At 42.1% G+C, this 23,427-nt stretch overlaps 2 protein-coding genes across 2 annotated transcripts in view; one reads left to right on the top strand and one right to left on the bottom strand.

Annotated features, from left to right (window-relative positions):
• Positions 1-16,969, bottom strand: part of LOC110527422 (voltage-gated inwardly rectifying potassium channel KCNH7) — a 71,652-nt gene extending 54,683 nt beyond the window's left edge. The window contains exons 1-2 of the mRNA XM_090240319.1: positions 16,406-16,969; positions 15,384-15,614 (exon numbers count right to left, since the gene is read on the bottom strand). Of these exons, the coding sequence (XP_090096445.1) occupies positions 15,384-15,614; positions 16,406-16,481 (307 nt within the window). The 5' untranslated portion in view covers positions 16,482-16,969. The remainder of the gene's footprint in view (positions 1-15,383; positions 15,615-16,405) is intronic.
• On the top strand, positions 16,505-21,850 carry LOC149982318 (uncharacterized). The gene is made up of 4 exons (XM_090242202.1): positions 16,505-16,518; positions 20,839-21,202; positions 21,389-21,580; positions 21,713-21,850. The coding sequence occupies exons 1-4, from the start codon at positions 16,505-16,507 to the stop codon at positions 21,848-21,850; spliced, it is 708 nt and encodes a 235-aa protein (XP_090098328.1).
• Positions 21,851-23,427: the final 1,577 nt, after the last annotated feature.

Here is a 23,427-nt window from a genome sequence, read left to right as displayed (position 1 = left end):
AAGCCCAGGGTTGGGTAGGATACTTTCTAAATGTAATCCGTTACCGTTACTAGGTTACCTGTCCAAAATTGTAATCAGTAACGTAACTTTTGGACTCCCCAAACTCAGTAACATAATCTGATTCCATTCAGTTACTTTTAGATTGCTTTCCCCTTAAGAGGCATGAGAAAAAGACACAAATGTATGTTCACAATTGAACCACATCTATCGCAGGATAAATCAATGTTAAAGTTTACATAGCTGGCCATATATGGATGTTAAATTTTACTTCATGGGTTGGTTATGTAGGCTTCTTCTAACCCATCGCTTTCTACTACATATCATAATAAGATTAAATTATATATTTACATTAAAAACCAAAGTCAGAATTCCGCTCATTCCAATAAATGTTATACCACTTGATCTTCAAGAACAGGACTTGGAAATATGGCAGTATAGATTAGCCACATTTTTTAAACCTGAGCATGACTCCAAAACTAAGGACTAATTAGCCAGCCTTACTCGGTTTATGATTTTGTTGTCATGGAGGACTGACTGGGCTCTGTGATTTGAGTTGAAAAAGAAATGCTGCACTCATGGAATGGCATTCTTTAAGCACTACTGAAAAGTGCTATTTACATGTGAAAATGAATGACATATGCTGCATTTGCTTTAGGCCTATCGTTTAACTTTTTGTTGGTGACAGTTTGAGATCTTGATAACATGCAGCTGTTTAAAGGGCAAATCCACAGATGAAATATAACCAAACGGCTCCTCACCTCTGTTTCGGTAAAAAGCTGAGGGATGGGCTTGGAGAAATGTAACCACTCTCAGGTTAATAGACAGCTGTGGATGCAAGGACTGACCATTCATAATATCAACATTATAGTTTTAACCATGTTATGAGGTAATACAGTGTTTGTTTACATTTACAACAAACATTTTAGAAAAACAAGCTTATATCATGGAGTGTGACAGTTGAACTAATAAGCTTATGAGGCATTTATAAGTTATATTCTTCAAGAATCAATGGATCTACATATATTCAGTGGGGCAAAAAGTATTTAGTCAGCCACCAATTGTGCAAGTTCTCCCACCTAAAAAGATGAGAGAGGCCTGTAATTTTCATCATAGGTACACTTCAACTATGACAGACAAAATGAGAAAAAGAAATCCTGAAAATCACATTATAGGATTTATAATGAATTTATTTGCACAATATGGTGGAAAATAAGTATTTTGTCACCTACAAACAAGCAAGATTTCTGGCTCTCACAGACCTGTAACTTCTTCTTTAAGAGGCTCCTCTGTCCTCCACTCGTTACCTGTATTAATGGCACCTGTTTGAACTTGTTATCAGTATAAAATACACCTGTCCACAACCTCAAACAGTCACACTCCAAACTCCACTATGGCCAAGACCAAAGAGCTGTCAAAGGACACCAGAAACAAAATTGTAGACCTGCACCAGGCTGGGAAGACTGAATCTGCAATAGGCAAGCAGCTTGGTTTGAAGAAATCAACTGTGGGAGCAATTATTAGGAAATGGAAGACATACAAGACCACTGATAATCTCCCTTGATCTGGGGCTCCACGCAAGATCTCACCCCGTGGGGTCAAAATGATCACAAGAACGGTGAGCAAAAATCCCAGAACCACACGGGGGGACCTAGTGAATGACCTGCAGAGAGCTGGGACCAAAGTAACAAAGCCTACCATCAGTAACACACTACGCCGCCAGGGACTCAAATCCTGCAGTCCCCCTGCTTAAGCCAGTACATGTCCAGGCCCGTCTGAAGTTTGCTAGAGAGCATTTGGATGATCCAGAAGAAGATTGGGAGAATATCATATGGTCAGATGAAACCAAAATAGAACTTTCTGGTAAAAACTCAACTCGTCGTGTTTGGAGGACAAAGAATGCTGAGTTGCATCCAAAGAACACCATACCTACTGTGAAGCATGGGGGTGGAAACATCATGCTTTGGGGCTGTGTTTCTGCAAAGGGACCAGGACGACTGATCCGTGTAAAGGAAAGAATGAATGGGGCCATGTATCGTGAGATGTTGAGTGAAAACCTCCTTCCATCAGCAAGGGCATTGAAGATGAAATGTGGCTGGGTCTTTCAGCATGACAATGATCCCAAACACACTGCTCGGGCAACGAAGGAGTGGCTTCGTAAGAAGCATTTCAAGGTCCTGGAGTGGCCTAGCCAGTTTCCAGATCTCAACCCCATAGAAAATCTTTGGATGAAGTTGAAAGTCCGTGTTGCCCAGCAACAGCCCCAAAACATCACTGCTCTAGAGGAGATCTGCATGGAGGAATGGGCCAAAATAAGTGTGTGAAAACCTTGTGAAGACTTACAGAAAACGTTTGACCTCTGTCATTGCCAACAAAGGCTATATAACAAAGTATTGAGATAAACTTTAGTTATTGGCCAAATACTTATTTTCCACCATCATTTGCAAATAAATTCATTAAAAATCCTACAATGTGATTTTCTGGATTTTTTTCTTCTCATTTTGTCTGTCATTGTTGAAGTGTACATATGATGAAACTTACAGGCCTCTCATCTTTTTAAGTGGGAGAACTTGCACAATTGGTGGCTGACTAAATACTTTTTTGCCCCACTGTATATGAATATACAGTTGAAGTCGGAAGTTTACCTACCCTCAGGTTGGAGTCATTAAAACTTGTTTTTCAACCACTCCACAAATTTCTTGTTAACAAACTATAGTTTTGGCAAGTCAGTTAGGACATCTACTTTGTGCATGACACAAGTAATGTTTCCAACAATTGTTTACAGACAGATTATTTAACTTATAATTCACTGTATTACAATTCCAGTGGGTCAGAAGTTGGGTCCAATTCCAGTGGGTCATAAAATGATGTCTTGGCTTTAGAAGCTTCTGATAGGCTAATTGACATCATTTGAGTCAATTGGAGGTGTACTTGTGGATGTATTTCAAGGCCTACCTTCCAACTCAGTGCCTCTTTGCCTGACATCATGGGAAAATCAAAATAAATCAGCCAAGACCTCAGAATAAAATAGTAGACCTCCACAAGCCTGGTTCATCCTTGGGAGCAATTTCCAAACTTCTGAAGGTACCACGTTCATCTGTACAAACAATAGTACGCAAGTATAAACACCATGGGACCACGCAGCCGTCATACCGCTCAGGAAGGAGACACGTTCTGTCTCCTAGAGATGAACGTACTTTGGTACAAAAGTATCTATATCCACAGTAAAATGAGTCCTATATCGACATAACCTGAAAGGCCGCTCAGCAAGGAAGAAGCCACTACTCCAAAACCACCTAAGAAATGGCAGGCTACGGTTTGCAACTGCACATTGGGACTTTTTGGAGAAATGTCCTCTGGTCTGATAAAACATAAATATAACTGTTTGGCCATAATGACAATCGTTATGTTGGAGGAAAAAGGGGAGGCTTGCAAGCTGAAGAACACAATCCCAACCGTGATGCACGGGGGTGGCAGCATCATGTTGTGGGGGTGCCTTTGCGCAGGAGAGACTGGTGCACTTCACAAAATAGATGGCATCATGAGGTAGGAAGATTATGTGGATATATTGAAGCATCTCCAGACATCAGTCAGGAAGTTAAAGCTTGGCCGCAAATGGGTCTTCCAAATGGACAACGACCCCAAGAATACTTCCAAAGTTGTGTTAAAAAGGACAACAAAGTCAAGCTATTGGAGTGGCCATCACAAAGCCCTGACCTCAATCCCATAGAAAATGTATGGGCAGCACTGAAAAAGTGTGTGTGAGCAAGGAGGCCTACAAACCTGACTCAGTTACACCAGCTCTGTCGGGAGGAATGGGCCAAAATTCACCAAACTTATTGTGGGAAGCTTGTGTAAGGCTACCCGAAACGTTTTACCCAAGTTAAACAATTCAAAGGCAATGTTACCAAATACTAATTGAGTGTATGTAAATTTCTGACCCACCGGGAATGAGATGAAAGAAATAAAAGCTGAAATAAATCATTCTCTCTACTATTATTTTGACATTCCACATTCCTAAAATAAACTGGTGATCCTAACTGACCTAAGACAGGGAATTTTTACTAGAATTAAATGTCAGGAATTTTGAAAAACTGAGGTTAAAATTATTTAGCTAAGGTGTATGTAAACTTCCGACCTCAACTGTATATATAATTTATGTCCAAAAATGGATGTAGCAACTACAGATCGCACTTTTAAGTCTAGAAAGTTTGTGAGTTTGAACATGTGTCAATTTTTTTACCAGCATGAATTAGACTGAGCAATAAAATCCCCACTTTTATTACATAGGCTGGGATCCGCACTGTGCAGCTGTTGCAAGAGCACATTTTTCACTGGCTATCCACTGGTGTCAAAACCAATGATTGATAGGCAGCTTAAACTTCTTGAATTCAACCATTATTGGGTTCAAATACACATTTAGATTTGTGAACAGCCGTCCACAACAACCACAATCCGTAAGGCGTAAATAGCTAAATGAGAGAGCAGCTGTGTGATTCACATCAATGAACTATGTTGATATCAATAATAAGTGATATCGGAATCGCCGTTGACTACACCACTGCTGTCATCCTTACCTCCAAGCGTTTATTCAAATTGGATAATCTTTGGATGCCGACAGCAGTTGGAATACGTAGCTTGGACTGTAACCTACAAAAGCCTATTCCTGCTATTTTCCAGCGATTCATCAAACACATTCGGGGTGTGTCATCATAGTGTTCTCTGATTTATGGTCTGACTCGCTCATTTGGAACAAACTTAAACTTGCGCCTTTTTTCAATGCTAATTTGAATGTCATTATGAATACAGAGAAGTGTCAAAGATTGCAAATCTCCTTTCTGAACTTAAAAGTAATCCTCGAGGTAATCATCTTGTTTTTCAAAAGTATCTGTAGTCTGATTACAATATTTCTGCTGGTAATGTAACATAATATTGTTACAGTTTTTAAAATATGTTTTTTATAATCCCCTACATGGATTACATGTAATCCGTTACTCCCCAACCCTGGGCAAGCCACTTTCACCTCCTTCAATTTAGCCTCTAGCGATATTATGGATCAGCTGACTGCCCCGAAGGGCTCAGTATGGTACAGTAGTTATACTCCTTTAATACGGTTGTAAAGGGAGGGTATATTACTTGCAACATTCTACATTTACCAGTAAATTACCAGAATTTTGGTATCTTTCAAGAATTTTATGTAATCTATCACAAGACATCTAGTGTCCCTTTTAGGTACTTCAGATTATCACATATGTCTGTAATTATCTCTGGCCCTCTGTGTGGATTTATCACATGTAAAATATATGAAATAATTAAATAAGATACAAATATATATAATAATTGGAATGACAAGTTGTAAACATTATCCATCAATTTAGTGGGGCGGCAGGGAGCCTAGTGTTTTAAGAGCATTGTGCGAATAACTGAAAGGTTGCTGGTTTAAATCCCTGACCTGACCTGAAATAACTGTTGCAGCACCCTTGAGCAAGACACTTTACCATAATTGCTTTTGTAAATATCAAATTAATACCATTGATGTTTAATAGGAGGGTTTATTTTTGTACACACTTATTTATTTTACTATGTCAAAATGCATTTGTTGTCAATGTTTTACTGTCAAACTGGAGGCAGATTTGAAGAAAAATCCATTGATGGAAGAGTTGCAGTTGAAAAGGGAAAATAATGCCAAAGATGATTAGGTATCTCTTTCTGTAGGGTTGTAGTGATGTGTGTTTTGTCCTACATTTTTATTGGTAATCCCAGCCCCAGTCCCCCGCGGGAGGACATTTGCCTTTTGGTAGGCCGTCATTGTAAATAAGAATTTGTTCTTAACTGATTTGCCTAGTTAAATAAAGGTTAAATAAAATACAATAAAATATTTGTTTTTCATTAATAAGTATATTATCTCTTGAACCATATGGTCTATCTACAAGAAACTCATGGACAATATGGACACAGATATAACAAATTAATCCTATATGAATACATTTTCAACTATAAATTACCAAAGTTATTTTCTGTTAATTACCAAAGTTACTGAAGATTCTGGTAACTTTGGTAATTTACCGGTATCTGTGGAACCCTAAATAGGAGTGAACGTAAAGAGAGAGCGAGTAAGCAAAACTAGCTCAGACTCATCCACTATATCTTCAATCTTTAAATGCATTGAAAATAACTTTTATATCAAACGATCTTAAGAAAATATGAGTGTATAATTATTATTTTTCTCTCACTTTAATTCAATAAAAGTCCCAAAAACTTAAAACTGGAACTGTAGAAGTATCAGCCTCATTGAATACACAATAAACAAACAACCATGATTGGACCAACACAATCAACAGTCAACATCAGTAGTAAATGAAATCATGAATGACTGTTTATTCACAGATAGACTGCTCACACATGTAATCCATGAACGATACGAGAGAAGAGATCAGGGGTGAAATTCCATTATGCCAGATAATAATGGCCACAGAATCACAATTTTAGCAATAAAGTGTACAGTCGAGGCCAAAAGTTTTGAGAATGACACAAATATACATTTTCACAAAGTCTGCTGCCTCAGTATGTATGATGGCAATTTGCATATACTCCAGAATGTTATGAAGAGTGATCATATGAATTCCAATTAATTGCAAAGTCCCTCTTTGCCATGCAAATGAACTGAATCCCCCCCCAAAAAATTCCACTGCATTACATCCCTGCTACAAAAGGACCAGCGAACATCATGTCAATGATTCTCTCGTTAACACTTGACAAGGACAAGGCTGTAGATCACTCTGTCATGCTGATTGAGTTTGAATAACAGACTGAAAGCTTCAAAAGGAGGGTGGTGCTTGGAATCATTGTTCTTCCTCTGTCAACCATGGTTACCTGCAAGGAAACACGTGCCATCACGCCATCATTGCTTTGCACAAAAGGGCTTCACAGGCAAGGATATTGCTGCCAGTAAGATTGCACCTAAATAAACCATTTATCGGATCATCAAGAACTTCAAGGAGTGCGGTTCAAATGTTGTGAAAAAGGCTTCAGTGCGCCCAAGAAAGTCCAGCAAGTGCCACGACCGTCTCCTAAAGTTGATTCAGCTGCGGGATCGGGGCACGACCAGTACAGAGCTTGCTCAGGAATGGCAGCAGGCAGGTGTGAGTGCATCTGCATGCACAGTTAGGCGAAGACTTTTAGAGGATAGCCTGGTGTCAAGAAGGGCAGCAAACATCAGGGACAGGCTGATATTCTGCAAAATGTACAGGGATTGGACTGCTGAGGACTGGGGTAAAGTCATTTTCTCTGATGAATCCCCTTTCCGATTGTTTGGGGCATCCGGAAAAAAAGCTTGTCCAGAGAAGACAAGGTGAGCGCTACCATCAGTCCAGTGTCATGCCAACAGTAAAGCATCCTGAGACCATTCATGTGTGGGGTTGCTTCTCAGCCAAGGGAGTGGGCTCACTCACAATTTTGCCTAAGAACACAGCCATGAATAAAGAATGGTACCAACACATCCCCCGAGAGCAACTTCTCCCAACCATCCAGGAACAGTTTGGTGACAAACAATGCCTTTTCCAGCATGATGGAGCACCTTGCCATAAGGCAAAAGTGATAACTAAGTGGCTCGGGGAACAAAACATCAATATTTTGGGTCCAAGGCCAGGAAGCTCCCCAGACCTTAATCACATTGAGAACTTGTGGTCAATCCTCAAGAGGCGGGTGGACAAACAAAAACCCAGAAATTCTGACAAACTCCAAGCATTGATTATGCAAGAATGGGCTGCCATCAGTCAGGATGTGGCCCAGAAGTTAATTGACAGCATGCCAGGGGAGATCGCAGAGGTCTTGAAAAAGAAGGGTCAACACTGCAAATATTGACTCTGCATCAACTTCATGTAATTGTCAATAAAACCCTTAGACACTTATGAAATGCTTGTAATTATACTTCAGTATTCCATAGTAACATCTGACAAAAATATCTAAAGACACTGAAGCAGCAAACTTGTGGAAATTAATATTTGTGTTATTCTCAAAACTTTTGGCCACAACTATACACCTACGCCTAATATGCATTTCACTGACAACCCTAAGAGGAGATATCTAAGCTCATTTGGAAATATTGATTTCCATATGTAGAATATATATCGAAATGGAGAGTGAACAACCTACAAAATATTTTTCTTATCCCTGCCAATATGTCGTTTGGCTGATCTTCTTTGACGGTAGCTTGCTGGGCAGGGTGTTGTTTAGCAGGGATCTGGTGCACTGCTAGGATCTGGATAAGATAGCCTCTAGGACTGTAGCCATATGGGGAGAGGATGGAGGGAAAATAGGAGGAGAGAAAAGAGGGGGGATGGTGGGAAGAGAGAGGAGGAGAGAGAAGGGGGAAGAATACTGCCTGCCTGGCTGGCTACGTTGTTTGCTGCTTGGAGGCTGTTGTAATGCCATCAAGTCAGTCAATCAGTCAGTCAATCAGTCAGTTAGTCAAAGCAATACATCGATTGTGTTCCTGAAGTAACACACCTGTTTCAAAAATACAACAAATCAACAAGGATCTCATTCAGTGATTCAGATGTTTAAAAGCCTGGACACCCTGCCCTACATCCATCCATACTCAACCAGGCATGGCATCTCCTATGGTAGAGTTCTGCATCAGGTCGGATACCCATGGTTCCCCGCGGGTGACATTTGTGGAGATAGAATATAGGAGTGCTACAGATGTAAGATCTTAATTTGATCACCCTGTTGCAGGATAACTTTCTTCTAGTGTATTTCTGGTTAAAAAAGGCTTCTTAAAGTTTGTCATTTCCACTTTGAAAACATTTTTTTTTTTTTTATCAACCCCTACAAAAATGTCCATTAATTATAATCCACATAATAATTAACATTCCCTGTAACTGAAGGATTATTTTCCTGCTGGAGCAAACTGGCTGAAATTAAGATCCTACATCTGTATATAGTGTCTTACACGGGCATGGCCCTATGTAGGCTACCCTATGGCTAAGTCTTAGGCATATCCAGTATCACAACTAGGGTACTAATGACAATTAATAGAATTAAGAACAGAATTCTCAACTTCTTTTGACAAAATGTCTCATTGAACGTCCCATAATCCCTTGAACAGCTCAAACAGCACGACTCAGCAATCTGCACATCTCATGAGAATGGAATTGACAATTGTCATGGCTACAGTGAGCTCCAGTGCTTCAGGTGCTGGTAGAGACATGCCATGATAGATTAGAGAAGAGGACAAGAGAATATATGTTGGCTGGTTCCATCCTCCATCTGTTGCTATGACAACACTATGCGGTAACTCTGTGACTAAAACAATCTCTGGTTTAGGGGTACATGAGGAGGGGGAGGGGCACAATAGGCAAGAGAGGAATTCATTGTGAAATTGAACTGATTTCCAAATGGTCATGCAAAGACACAGCGGAAAATTTGCACCAAAGGAAGTAGCCTGAAATAAATGATTTTACTGTTTCATTCTACAGTAGGCCTACATTGTACACCCAATGTAGGAAGTGTTTATATTGGTCCTGTTTCACACAATGTATTGTCATACATAACCAACCAATGCAAGAGTTTGCTTATTGCTTCAACATGCAAGCTGCCTGCTCTCCGACACACCTACCAACAGGCTAGGAAGTCATAAACTTTGACGGTAGTGCAAATCGAACGGGTGCACAAGAAAAACCTATCCACAACATCACAGCTATTCATCCCTGTCATATTGTATGCTATATATACAAAATTATGTGGACACCCCTTCAAATTAGTAGATTTGGCTATTTCAGCCACACCCGTTGCTGACAGGTGTATAAAATCAAGCACACAGCCTTGCAATCTCCATAGACAAACATTGGCAGTAGAATGGCCTTACTCCAGAGCTCAGTGAGTTTCAATTTCCAAAAAGTCAGTTTGTCAAATTTCTTCTCTGCTAGAGCTGCCTCGAATACTGTAAGTGCTGTTATTGTGAAGTGGAAACGTCTAGGAGCAACAACGGCTCAGCAGCAAAGTGATAGGCCACACAATCTCACAGAACAGGACTGCTGAGTGCTGAATTGCACTCAGCAGTCATCTGTCCTCGGTTGCAACACTCACTACCTAGTTCTAAACTGCCTCTGGAAGCAACGTCAGCACAATAACTGTTTCCTCGGGAGCTTCATCATGCGCAATGACAAGTATCGGCTGGATTGGTGTAAAGCTCATCAGCATTGAACTCTGGAGCAGTGGAAACGAGTTCTCACGCTTCACCATCTGGCAGTCCGACAAACAAATCTGGGTTTGGTGGATGCCAGGAGAACTCAACCTGCCCGAATGCATATATGTCAACTGTAAAGTTTGGTGGAGGATGAATAATGGTATGGGGCTCTTTTTCATGGTTTGGTTTAGGCCCCTTAGTTCCAGTGAAGGGAGATCTTAAGCATACACTGACATTCTAGACGATTCTGTGCTTCCAACTTTGTGGAAACAGTTTGGGGAAAGGCCCTTTCCTGTTTCAGCATGACAGGGGGGGGCAGAGAGTGGGAGAGAGAGAGAGTGAGAGAGAGAGAGAGAGAGAGAGAGAGAGAGAGAGAGGGAGAGAGAGAGAGAGAGAGAGAGAGAGAGAGAAAGATGGGGAAAAGAGAGGGAGAGAAAGAGAGAGATGGGGAAAAGAGAGGGAGAGAGAGAGAGAGAGACAGAGAGAGAGAGAGTGAGAGAGACAGCGATAGCTGGTGCCAGGCTCATCTATAATTGAGACAGGCTGCTCAGGCTGCTCAGAGGAGCTTGGACTAAATTCAAGAGGGTGTCCCCGTGATGGAAATATCCATCCAATATTAAGCAGCACCTGAATTCTCCTCCCTCCCACTCACTGTATCTCTCTCTCCCACTATCCCTCTCTATATTCATCCCTCCCTCCCTCTTTCCTTTCTCCATTTCTCTCCATCTCCTCCCTCCCTTTCTCCTTCTCTGTCCCTCTTTCTTCCTCCCGTCTTTCAATCTCTTTTGCATCAGTAGCATATGCAATGTTGTTGACATTACCTCAGTATTCTCTCCTGATTCAGTGAGACTGTGGAACCTGATATAGCATATTTGACTACAGGCCATACTGCAGATAGATGATCTTATTTGCACAGCAAATCCATATAAAAATGACATTCCACTCTCTGCTCTCGAAAGTCATTCAATTCAATAGATGGCTTTATGTACATATCATCGCTCGTATCACCACTCATAATTCCAGATGGGATAGGTCGGAGTGGTTGTTATAGCCCTTTTATCTTCTAGGAAATTTGCATACTACTGCAGGTTGGTACTTTGTCATGGCAATGGTGACAGAGAGCTTCGCTTCATGCTATTTAGATGTGTTCAGTGCCTATGGCGGAAACCCAGAGTGAATGATAGGGACTTTAATGTAACCAATGAATGCAAATTATTGTCTCACTGATATTATAAGTACCAAACAAAACTGAACAAAGACAATAACTAAACATATTGAACGTAAATACATCCATACACCCACACGTGCATGCACACACACACACACGCACACACACACACACACACACACACACACACACACACACACACACACACACACACACACACACACACACACACACACACACACACACACACACACACACACACACACACACACACACACAGGGATATAGGGACAGAGTTATATTTCTCAAGTGTGTAGGATGAGACTAATGGCAGATTTACTCAGAATTACAGAAATACTATGCTTCATGGGGTAGTCAATGTAATGTTTCATTTTTAAAATGCCACTGATAGGAACGAGTCATTATTGTGACACCTACAGATCTAGACAGACAGCGCAACAGAGAGAGAGAGAGAGAGAGATAGAGAGAGAGAGAGAGAGAGAGAGAGAGAGAGAGAGAGAGAGAGAGAGAGGGGGAGAGAGCAAGCAGAGAGAGAAAGCAGAGAGCAGAAAGAGAGAGCATGGAGAGAGAAAGAGAGCAGAGAGACCGAGAGAGAGAGAGAGAGAGAGAGAGAGAGAGGAGGTAAAAGTGAGAGTTTGTGTTGAATCAGGTATGCTAAACACTGAAATTCTACAGTCACTAACTCGTCGGTCCTCTCCCTTTTTGTTTACCTAATGTGTATGTGTTTGGGCCTGTCTGACCCTCTGGTCTAGATGGAATGTTGACTTACTCTCGTGTGTCTCACCCTCGTGACCTGCCCAGCACACAATAAAAATATGGGCCCAATAAACCCTATGGGCCCTCGTCAAAAGTAGTGCACTAAATGAGGAATAAGGAGTCATTTGGGATGCCACACAGCATGTATGGGTTTCTCCACTCACCCGATCTCCACAGTCTGCTCTGCGTAATAGAGGTTAAGGCTGTGTGATTATTCCATTTGAATATGTGAATACGTTGAGAAATTCAAATCCAAATTGAGAAAACACACACACACACACACACACACACACACACACACACACACACACAGAGCGACGATTGCATTCAATTGAATAGAATAGTCTGCATGTAGTAAGATAGGTTGAGATTAAGCATTTGTAAAAACATGATGTTGTTGTGTGACAGAATTTCACGACTGTCATTACACTAATTCGGCAGAGTGAGAGACATGGAAGGAAAACAGAAGAGAACTCTACTGTGAGCGTTCATCAGACCAATCTGAAACACGGATGGATGTGAAGATTGCAAAAGGATCCCATCGCAGCACAGAGGCATCAAGCTCTAGTTTCCTCTTGATTACATCTTAAAAAAGGGACCGAATCGGAACGAATGATGTCACCACAGACACGCACTACAAGATGTATAGTGATTACAATGACATTGTCTTGTTCCGTCTCCAAGAGAACAAGCCACCTGCATGGCCTTAAGTGTGTTTTGTTGTTGTAGTATCCGGGACAAACAGAGACAGCAGGGAACTGAAAGACACAACTGAAATGTGCCACTTTGGGTGGTACATTTTAAAGAAGTCAAGGTTGATAGCATAATACAGATGGTGTTAAGATCATTACAACATTGCATCACACTCGGCACCTCTATACTGTATATGACGCGAGGCAAGCAGCCATTTTGGATCCTTGAATGCACAGCCGTTCTGAGCGAGAGGCATACCTCACTTACTAAAGAACAACGCAATACCTAATGTCTGATGTAAGCACAGGAAACGGTTCGAGGAGGACTTTGTAACTTTATAATAGAACCAAGCTATAAAAGGAACACCAAAGGTTCACCAAAAGGACAAGATGTCAACTCATAATAGATTAATCTGCCTGACAAAACTCTGCTGAGGCAAGAAAATCCTTCACAGGCTGTAAAGGACAGAGACGGGCTCTAAGGGCCAGGGGATTACTGTAAATTGGAGGAGATTGGCCTGCAGGTTCCAAGTGGTCCATCGGGGCATCCAACTAAATGACCAATCACCCATGCCACAGTGACATCTCCCTCGGCAATACAATATCAGAGAGAAATCTGATTTCAGAAATGTATTTATTTATTTGACCCTTATTTTTACCAGGTAAATTGACTGAGAACATTTACAGCAACAATCTGGAGAATATCTAAAGGGGAGATTAGGAGGGATGAATGAGCTAATTGGACGCTGGGGATGATTAGGTGGTCATGATCATACATCCTCTTTTGAAGAAATTCCATCAAGTGTACCTAGACCTTTTTTTGGAAAGGTCGTAATTTCCTGATGTTCCTCAGGGGCTTTTTGCTCAGTCTGATTGGGGGGGCCTGGCAGGGCCTGGCTCCCCAGTGGGTGGGCCTGTGTCCACCCAGGCCCACCCATGCCTACGTCCTTGATGTGCATACCAATGTCATGTCGTTTTACCAATACTTAACCCAAAATATGAGCATATTATAATGTAACGCTTATGATCAAATCAATTGTTATAAGGAGGTGAAAATCTATCTGTGTTATGAGAGGTTTGTGACCCTCCCTAGAAAGACGGCTCATGGTCTGAGTCCCAAATAGCACCATATTCCCTACTTGTGTACTACTTTTGACCACAGCCCTATGGGTCCTGGTCAAAAGTAGTGCACTATATAGGGAAAAGGGGTCTATTTGGAACGCAACTTACAGATTCAGGAAGTTTAGACCGGGAGGTAATTAGAGCCTTACAGCTCCAGCAACAATAATGAGGACCCCTCTCTCTCTACCCCTCCAATCTTTCTTTTCATCCCTTCATCCCATCTCTAGGGGGCGGCCTGGCCAGCGAAAGATAGCAGGACAGACACTATTGATTTATTCTCCCAACACGGCAGGTTTGAAGATCAATGCAACATGAAGGTATTTGTGTCCTCATTAAGCGATCGATGCCTGTGAGGCCTCTCCTATGTTGGAAAAACACACTGCAGAGACGGTCCATTCAGAGGTATTGGAGCACTGATATGAGTTTGTGGTAATGATGTGTTTATTACCAGGGCCACTTCACACCCCATGTATTCATCCACATCTCTGTCGAGCTAAATCACTTTATCAGACCCCCAGACTATGTCCTGGCTTAGTAACAGTACAAGTCCCTCGTTCCCTCGAACACTCTCCCACGTTGTCCTCTCTTTCTTCACCATTATACCTCCGTCATCCATCTCTCCAGTACGGTCCTCCACCCTACCTGTCCACATCCCCCTATCCACATGCAGGGTTCTCGCCAGGATTTCTTTAACAAGGTGAAAATGTCCCGTCAGCACACAGCAAACCATGTTTCATGACCAGTCACCAACTTTAACCCGGCTTCAACCAGCTCTTATGAAACCGTTCAGCCCTTGTAGGTGGAAATGACAGCAAGGCAAGTGATTACATACACCTTGACCATGACGCAACCGCTACAAGCTTAGTCATCTGGATAGGAAGGAATATCATCGTTAGAGGGCATCCGCATGCACCCTGGGTGACCCTGGTTATTGGATATGGGAGAGGTGGTTTAAACTTTCACTCTGCCCCTCGCTAAGCATGTGACCTGTCGAAACAATAGCAGCTGTCATGCCAACTCATAATCTCCATGGAAAATTCAGAAGCGGCTTAAACTAAACGACTCATTCAATTATATGTCACCTTTTTATGTATTAAAATGTTCAATTTTGTATACAGTGACTGGAGATGCAATTGTCTTCACAAACAGATACTGTTTTTCTACTTCAAAAGCTCTAGACAGAAACCCCCCTATCTGAGCGCCAATAAATGAGATGTCATACATACACTGTAAGTGTTTTTGTTCAACACAAATGACCTAAGTGTTTACTTCAGACACCCAGAAAAGTCCCTTGTCAAGCCAAGCCCATTCCATTTCCTGTCTCTCCTGCATTATTCTGTCACTATTCACTGACCAATATTTTGCTTCAAATTTCTCATATAAATGCAAAAGCATGAGCAACAAGCCCAGTGGGGAGGACTCCGTAGTCCGTACTCACCATCCTTGCGGTGGTAGGTGATCTCCACTTTGCGCTCCTCAGACCCCATCAGAGCCTGGGCTACCTGGGCGATGGCATGCCTGTTGGTGAACTCTCCATGGAGGAAGTCACAGGTGCACGGCCTCTGCATCACGTCCGGCCGCGAGAAGCCGGTCATCTCACAGAAGCCATCGTTGCAGTAGATGATGGCGCAGTTCTGAACCCGGGCATTGGCTATAATGAATTTCTTATCTGTGAAGGTGTAGAAGAGTGTATGATCATAGTGGGGAAGAATGGGATGGTGAACACACTCATGGTAGCAACAGAGGTATATGATAAAATACCACTCTGTATGATGCTTTATATACAGTATAAAATGTACACTGTATTATAAATCACAAAATATACAGATGATCAATTAAACATTTCTCTTTCAGTCTTATCATTGCTTCAGTATTTGTTAATGGAGGTGTGTGCTTCATTCCTCTTGATTAATGTTCATGCCATTGCCATACTATAAAACAGAGATATCCACATTGAATAACTGGCACATAACCACCTGACCATAACCATGTCAAATGTGGGAGTATTTGAAAAAGGTTATATGCTTCTACACCTGCATTGCTTGCTGTTTGGGGTTTTAGGCTGGGTTTCTGTACAGCACTTTGAGATATCAGCTGATGTACGACATACATTTGATTTGATTTGATTTGATTTATGTGTCTGTTGTTTGGATACTACTTATTGCCATGTAATCTTGTGGAGAAACATACGTTGTTGCTACTTCGAAGTACCTTAAATAATGCTCAATGATATCCCATATTTAAATTATTTTAACCTCAACTCTCCCACTTCTAAAGTATCACAAGCACAACAATATCAGCTCTACTCTTACTGATTGTTTTAAAAAAAATGTGTTGTCGAAATTCCAATATTCAGATCAAAACAATGTGTGTGCAAGCAAGGCAAATACATTTTCCCAACAAAATGAATATTATGAGTTTTAAGATACATTATTGTGAAAACACAAAGATAATACTCACTTTGTCCCTCAAATTTCTTTATAATTATCCCCAAAAAGGTGTTTTGTGGCGCAACATGACCTCTCCGAACAGGCATGATTATTGCCAAAAATAAGAACGATGCCGCTGTCCAAGTAGGAACGCACCTTTCTCCTGAGACTCAAGTTGTAGTGGTTCCAACCGCTAAAGCCTGAATGTCTCCCCTTTGTCTACACTCATCCTTAGGAAATCTCCCCCTCTTAGCTCTTCCGACCTTTTCCTTATTTCAACATAAATATGGTCCGACTGGGGCACATTTTGAAGCATTCAAAGTCCACTTTGCCCGCATTGACTCTGTAGTAAAAGGTTGTTGCACAGCGTAGTTTCTCCAACATTTCAAAATGATCATGTGAGGGACCCTGCCGCCGCTCTATAGCGTTGCGCTCGCTGCTACTGCTGCTGTTGTGGAGAATGGACTGATGCTGCCGTGCCACCGACAGTGACGTTACCCCGCTCAGGCAGCGCTCAGCTCATGCACCTCGCGCTCAGCTCAATCAAGGCTGTGGAGGAAATCGTATATCCATGCGTTGAGAAGGAGCTATGCGTGACGCCAGGCCAGGGCAATAAAGGTGTATCGTCTATTTTTACATTGACCCATGGGAAACGCGTGGGTTTATGTCTCCCGTTGACTGTGGCATTCCTGTAACTGCCAATGCATAGAATGCATAAGATGACTGCAAGATGACTGTTGTTTATCAGATACAGAGAAGGATACAGTTCCACAAATGAATCAATGGAAACAGGCCACAGTACTAATGATTATATCAAGTTACAGAGAGGGGGAGAATGTTGCAGATGCTGTTCCCTGTCCATGGTGCTGAAGTTGTCATAACAAAACTCCTTTTTGAACTACTATGTCAAGTTCATTTTTATTCCCCCACCCCACACACGCACTCCCTCTGAAAAACATCTGTCTCAGAATCTCTGCACAACCTCACCATCAATCTGGTCCACTGAGAAAACAATACAATAGTCAGGCTGCAGGGGAAGATAGTCAAAAAGTCAGGATTTAGAACTTTTGCGTCCCCAAATGATGACCATACAGAGCAGTAATTCCGATTTGTCTCTCTACACTGTAAGACTTGTCTGTCATTTCAATAGCAAAACCATGTAGAATGTACAGTAAAATACTGCACATGTGTTTTACAGCGTTAATGCTGTGGATTGCACTGCATTATGGGTCAAATGCAGAAAAATATTGTTATTAACTGTTATTTGAAGCCTCCTGTAAAAATGACTCTAACATACTGTATTTCTTCACTGAAATAGCTTATAGCTACTGTAGATTCAACGTTTCAGTTTCAGACGACAACCTCGTGCTGTCGGGTGAGACACGTGAAGCTCAGAATATTTGATTAAGTATCTTCTTAGCAGTGGTGAAGTGGAAGAATATTTGTATCACATGCTGGTTTGGTACTGCACCTTGACCTGTTTATAACTATCTTCATTGATAGACAACTTGTTGTTTTCTTAGTTAACTGCAACTGCATGTTTTATTTTTTATTTTTATTTTTTTTTAAATGTCACCTTTATTTAACCAGGTAGACTAGTTGAGAACAAGTTCTCACTTACAACTGCGACCTGGCCAAGATAAAGCATAGCAGTGTGAACAGACAACACAGAGTTACACATGGAGTAAACAATAAACAAGTCAATAAGACAGTAGAAAAAAGGAGAGTCTATATACATTGTGTGCAAAAGGCATGAGGAGGTAGGCGAATAATTACAATTTAGCAGATTAACACTGGAGTGATAAATGATCAGATGGTCATGTGCAGGAAGATATACTGGTGTGCAAAAGAGCAGAAAAGTAAATAAATAAAAACAGCAGTTCTTAGTTAACCATATATGTTAACTGTTGTTACTTCTATTGTCAATTGTGTTGCTAATTGGTTTTAATGTTGTTACCAATTTGAATAAATGTATTTTATGTTCAAACGTATTGTATTTCTTACATTTAGATTTCAGGGAGAATTTCACTGTAGTTCGACAGCATTATACTTGTACCAGTTGCCAGCTTAATACTGTCATTTTACTTTACAGAAGAGATGCTGTAATATATTTTACAGAACATTCTTCCTTATTGTAAAACATATTATAGCATCCCTGCTGTACATTTAATATTTATTTGTAAAAGTATAAATTACAAAAGTTACCATAGACTACCTGTTAATTACCAACATTAAGGAGGATTCTGGTAACTTTGGTAAATTACGGATAGCTTTGCAAACCTATGTTTACTTAACTGGAGTTCATTTGAAAAAGTAGTTCACTACATCCAAACTACTTCGTCATAAATTACCATTACACACACACACACACACACACACACACACACACACACACACACACACACACACACACACACACACACACACACACACACACACACACACCACTGAAAAGGGCATGCTTGCCCCACAGTCTGAATCACATTAAGGGCCGGTGTGACAGCCTTTTATGAAGTGTGCTTATTTCACACACTCAACTCACTGATTGGACTGGCGCTGTTTTGGCACTGCCGCGCAGCCTGTCACTATATTCACTGAACTGTATCTAATGTAGTCAGATTATTCAAATGGATGAAACAGGAGACAAAGAACAATATTTGAGTGTGGATAAGAACAAACCGTCCTTTCCAAAAACGTCGTAAGAAACAGCAAAAAAAGACAAAAGGTGTCTGAATTCTACTTCAATGAAATGGCAGTCTGCAATACTGTATGTTGTTGATTATTTTTGCTCTCTGTTAAGACACATGGACGTGGGAAATATAGTTCACATCGAGGGGTTATAGCCATGTAATGAAAGCTGCAGTGATCCCTACAACAATACATGAAGTGGACCAATAGGAATGTGTTCTGCTGTCACCTATCCTATATCACCAGCAAGACAATAAGCCTGGGAACAGTTTCACTCCATCTTATCTGGATGTGAGAGACCCGTAGGCTGCAGGTGTGGCGGCAGATAGTGCTTACTGAAATTACCCACAAAATGATTTCTCCGGGCAATAGTAAAAGACGTATAGCTAGCAACAATTCTGAGAGACATTTTCCCCCTGACTCTTGTCCATGATAGCTGTTACAGTATTTATTCAAAATAAACACAGCTTGGTGTAATCGTTCTCTCAGGAGTCACGTTCGACTCATTCAAGAGTGAAATGCAGAGAGAGAGAGAGGGCAGTGGCTGAATATGTTCGAATGAGAGAGGGATGGAGGGAGTTAGGGAGGGAGGGGGGGAGGGGGGGATTAAAAGAAGAGATAGAGGCTGTGTCCCATTCTCCCAAATACCCACAGTGCGCTATTTAGGTGGAGCAAGAGAAAGGGCGATGGAAAGGAAAAGAGGAGGGGGCGGTTAAAAAGAGATCAGGAGGGATAGTATTTTGTAATTCCAAGTTTTTCATGATACCGTCTGGCTTGTTTTACACAATGTTACACACTATTTGTTCAATATTTACGACATACTAATCATGGGAAGAAAAAGGCTGACGCTGCATATACAGATGTAGGATCTTAATTTGACCAGCATTGTTGCAACAAAATAATCCTGCAGCAACAGGATTTGAACGTTTAGTTCATAATGTTGCTTGATCGATGGTTAGGTTATTAGTTGGCAGTGGAAAAAAATACATGAAAGTACTACTTAAGTTGAATTATTGGTGTGTCTGTACTTTACTTTACTGTTTATATTTTTGAAAACGTTTACTTTTACTTCACTACATTCCTAAAGAAAATAATGTACTTTCTACTCCATACATTTTCCCTGACACCCAAAAGTACTTGTTACATTTTGATTGCGTAGCAGGACAGGAAAATGGTCCAATTCCCGCTCTTAACACTTGTGTGGTGTTCTGGTCTGTGGGACCCATTTTCAATGTTTACTAAAATAAAAATTATACAATTAAGTATTTTTTCAAGCTGAGACTCATTGGCCTTGGTTCATTTTCTGTGAAGAACATGTGAAAGAACACATTTTCATTGATTTTCACCCCCCTACACATTATATTACATATGTGGTGTTCTGGTCCACTGCACCTGAGGGTTGAAACGTGTGGGAAAGTGTGTGTGGGGGTGAAAACAAGTAAAAATGAAACAAAAAGGTTTGCCTTCACTCATCTTCTTCCTCCATGGGCCTGCTGTTTCAAACATAGCACTAATAACCTGTCTGTCTCCCTGCCTGTCAGCCTGTCTCCCGCCTTTCTCACACTCTTTACCCTTTTGTCACGCCCTGACCTTAGAGATCCTTATTTATTATCTATGTTTGGTTGGGTCATGGTGTGACTCGGGTGGGTAAATCTATGCTTTCTATTTCTTTGTTGTTTTGCCCGAGTGTGGTTCCCAATCAGAGGCAGCTGTCTATCGTTGTCTCTGATTGGGGATCATATATAAGTTATTATTTTCCGTTTTCATCTCCTCCAGTGATAATCCATGGCCCGGAGCCTCCAGTGGCCCGGAGCCTCCAGTGATAATCCATGGCCCGGAGCCTCCAGTGATAATCCATGGCACGAAGCCTCTAGTGATAGTTCATGGCACGAAGCCTCCAGTGATGATCCATGGCACGAAGCCTCCAGTGATAATCCATGGCACGAAGCCTCCAGTGATGATCCATGGCACGAAGCCTCCAGTGATGATCCATGGCCCGGAGCCTGTAGTGATGATCCATGGCACTAAGCCTCCAGTGATGATCCATGGCCCGGAGCCTGTAGTGATGATCCATGGCCCGGAGCCTGTAGTGATGATCCATGGCACGAAGCCTCCAGTGATGATCCATGGCCCGGAGCCTGTAGTGATGATCCATGGCCCGGAGCCTGTAGTGATGATCCATGGCCCGGAGCCTGTAGTGATGATCCATGGCACGAAGCCTCCAGTGATGATCCATGGCCCGGAGCCTGTAGTGATGATCCATGACCCGGATCCTGTAGTGATGATCCATGGCACGAAGCCTCCAGTGATGATCCATGGCCCGGAGCCTGTAGTGATGATCCATGGCACTAAGCCTCCAGTGATGATCCATGGCACTAAGCCTCCAGTGATGATCCATGGCCCGGAGCCTGTAGTGATGATCCATGGCACGAAGCCTCCAGTGATTATCCATGGCCCGGAGCCTGTAGTGATGATTCATGGCCCGGAGCCTGTAGTGATGATCCATGGCCCGGAGCCTGTAGTGATGATCCATGGCACGAAGCCTCCAGTGATAATCCATGGCACGAAGCATCCAGTGATGATCTATGGCCCGGAGCCTGCAGCGACGGTCCCCAGTCCAGTGCCTGCAGCAACGGTCCCCAGTCCGGAGCCTGCAGCAACGGTCCCCAGTCAAGAGCTTGCAGCGACGATCTACGGTCCGGAGGTCCCGGTGACAATCCCCGCACCTATAGGGGAGCCTAAAGCGGAGAGGGGTCTGTGTCCCGCACTGGAGCCCCACCGAGAGTAGATGCCCACCCGGACCCTCCCCTATAGGTTCAGGTTTGCGGCCGGATTTTCCGTTTGTGTTTTGTGGGGTGTTTTGATACATTGTAAAATAAAAACTGTATTTTCCCACACTGTACCCCAGCCAGGTCCGAATTGGGGGAGGGACACAACAAATAAATAGCTTTGCATATGTGGCTCCTTACCACAATCAATCAGTATGGCAAAAAATAATCTCTGCTCAGAGGGCCTTAGAAATAAGTTTTGCAGAGAGAGAAGCTAGTGTGGAAGGACTGTCTTCCATTTTGGAAGATTAAGACATGTCTCTGTCAATTCGGAGTCTGACAGTGAGTTAGAAGAAGAGGATGAGATTGACCTTCAACCAGCCCCAGGACCAGCCCGTCAGCAGCCGGCCCCAGAACCAGCCTGTCTATCAACCAGCCCATCAGCAGCCTGCAGGGGGAGAAATATGAATGTAAAAAAATGCTTACATTTAATGGTCTTCTTGCCCTAGGATTGAGCTTCCCCACATGGCTGACATTATGATAAGGATGCAACCAGGGCCGATGCGGATGGTGGTTACTCATGTTCAGAACATAAAGTCTTCTTTTGAACTGTTCATACCAGACACCAACCAGAAAATCATTCTGGACTGCACTCATTTGGAGGGAAGGCGTGTTTTTGGAGAGAGATGGAAGGAGATGGACCAAACTCCTTTACATGCATACTTTGGGGTTCTTATTCTTGCAGGCGTTTCCAGATCCAAAGGGGAATCCACAGAACCCCTGTGGGATGCAGAAACGGGCAGAGAACTTTTCCGTTCAACAATGCCTCTAGAAAACCTCCACATTATTTCCAGGATTATCCGCTTCGATAACCGAGACACCAGACCAGCTCGGTGACAGAGAGTCAAGCCAGCTGCAATCAGGTCAGTGTGGGACAAGTGGGTGGACCACCTTCCCCTGTTTTATAACCCTGGACCCAATGTTACTGTTGATGAGCAGCTTATGCCATTTAGGGGCCTCGGCAGTGCATACCGTCTAAACCCGCAAAATATGGAATCAAGATCTGGTCTGCTTCATCATATGTATGGAATCAAGATCTGGTCTGCTTCATCATATGTATGAAATCAAGATCTGGTCTGCTTCATCATATGTATGGAATCAAGATCTGGTCTGCTTCATCATATGTATGGAATCAAGATCTGGTCTGCTTCATCATATGTATGGAATCAAGATCTGGTCTACTTCATCATATGTGTGGAACTTGCAAGTGTATTTGGGGAAGCCAGATGGAGGAGCCACTGAGAATTTTTTTATTTTTTTTATTTCACCTTTATTTAACCAGGTAGGCTAGTTGAGAACAAGTTCTCATTTGCAACTGCGACCTGGCCAAGATAAAGAACCAAGGGATGCGGGTTGTCCTGGAAGTGACACAGGGACTCCATGGCCACAACATCACATGCGATAACTTTTTTACTTCGCACAAGCTGGGACAGGAGTTCCTCAAGAGGAATCTGACGATGGTAGGAACAGTACGAAAAAACAAGTCAAAGCTCCCACCTCAGCTGTTGAATACACGGAAGAGGCCTATCAATTCCTC

Source organism: Oncorhynchus mykiss, chromosome 7 (assembly GCF_057628025.1).
Source record: "Oncorhynchus mykiss isolate SJ-2025 chromosome 7, ASM5762802v1, whole genome shotgun sequence".
NCBI lineage: Eukaryota > Metazoa > Chordata > Actinopteri > Salmoniformes > Salmonidae > Oncorhynchus > Oncorhynchus mykiss.
Note: the sequence above shows the minus strand (reverse complement) of the source record. Positions and strands in the feature narration are given on the sequence as shown.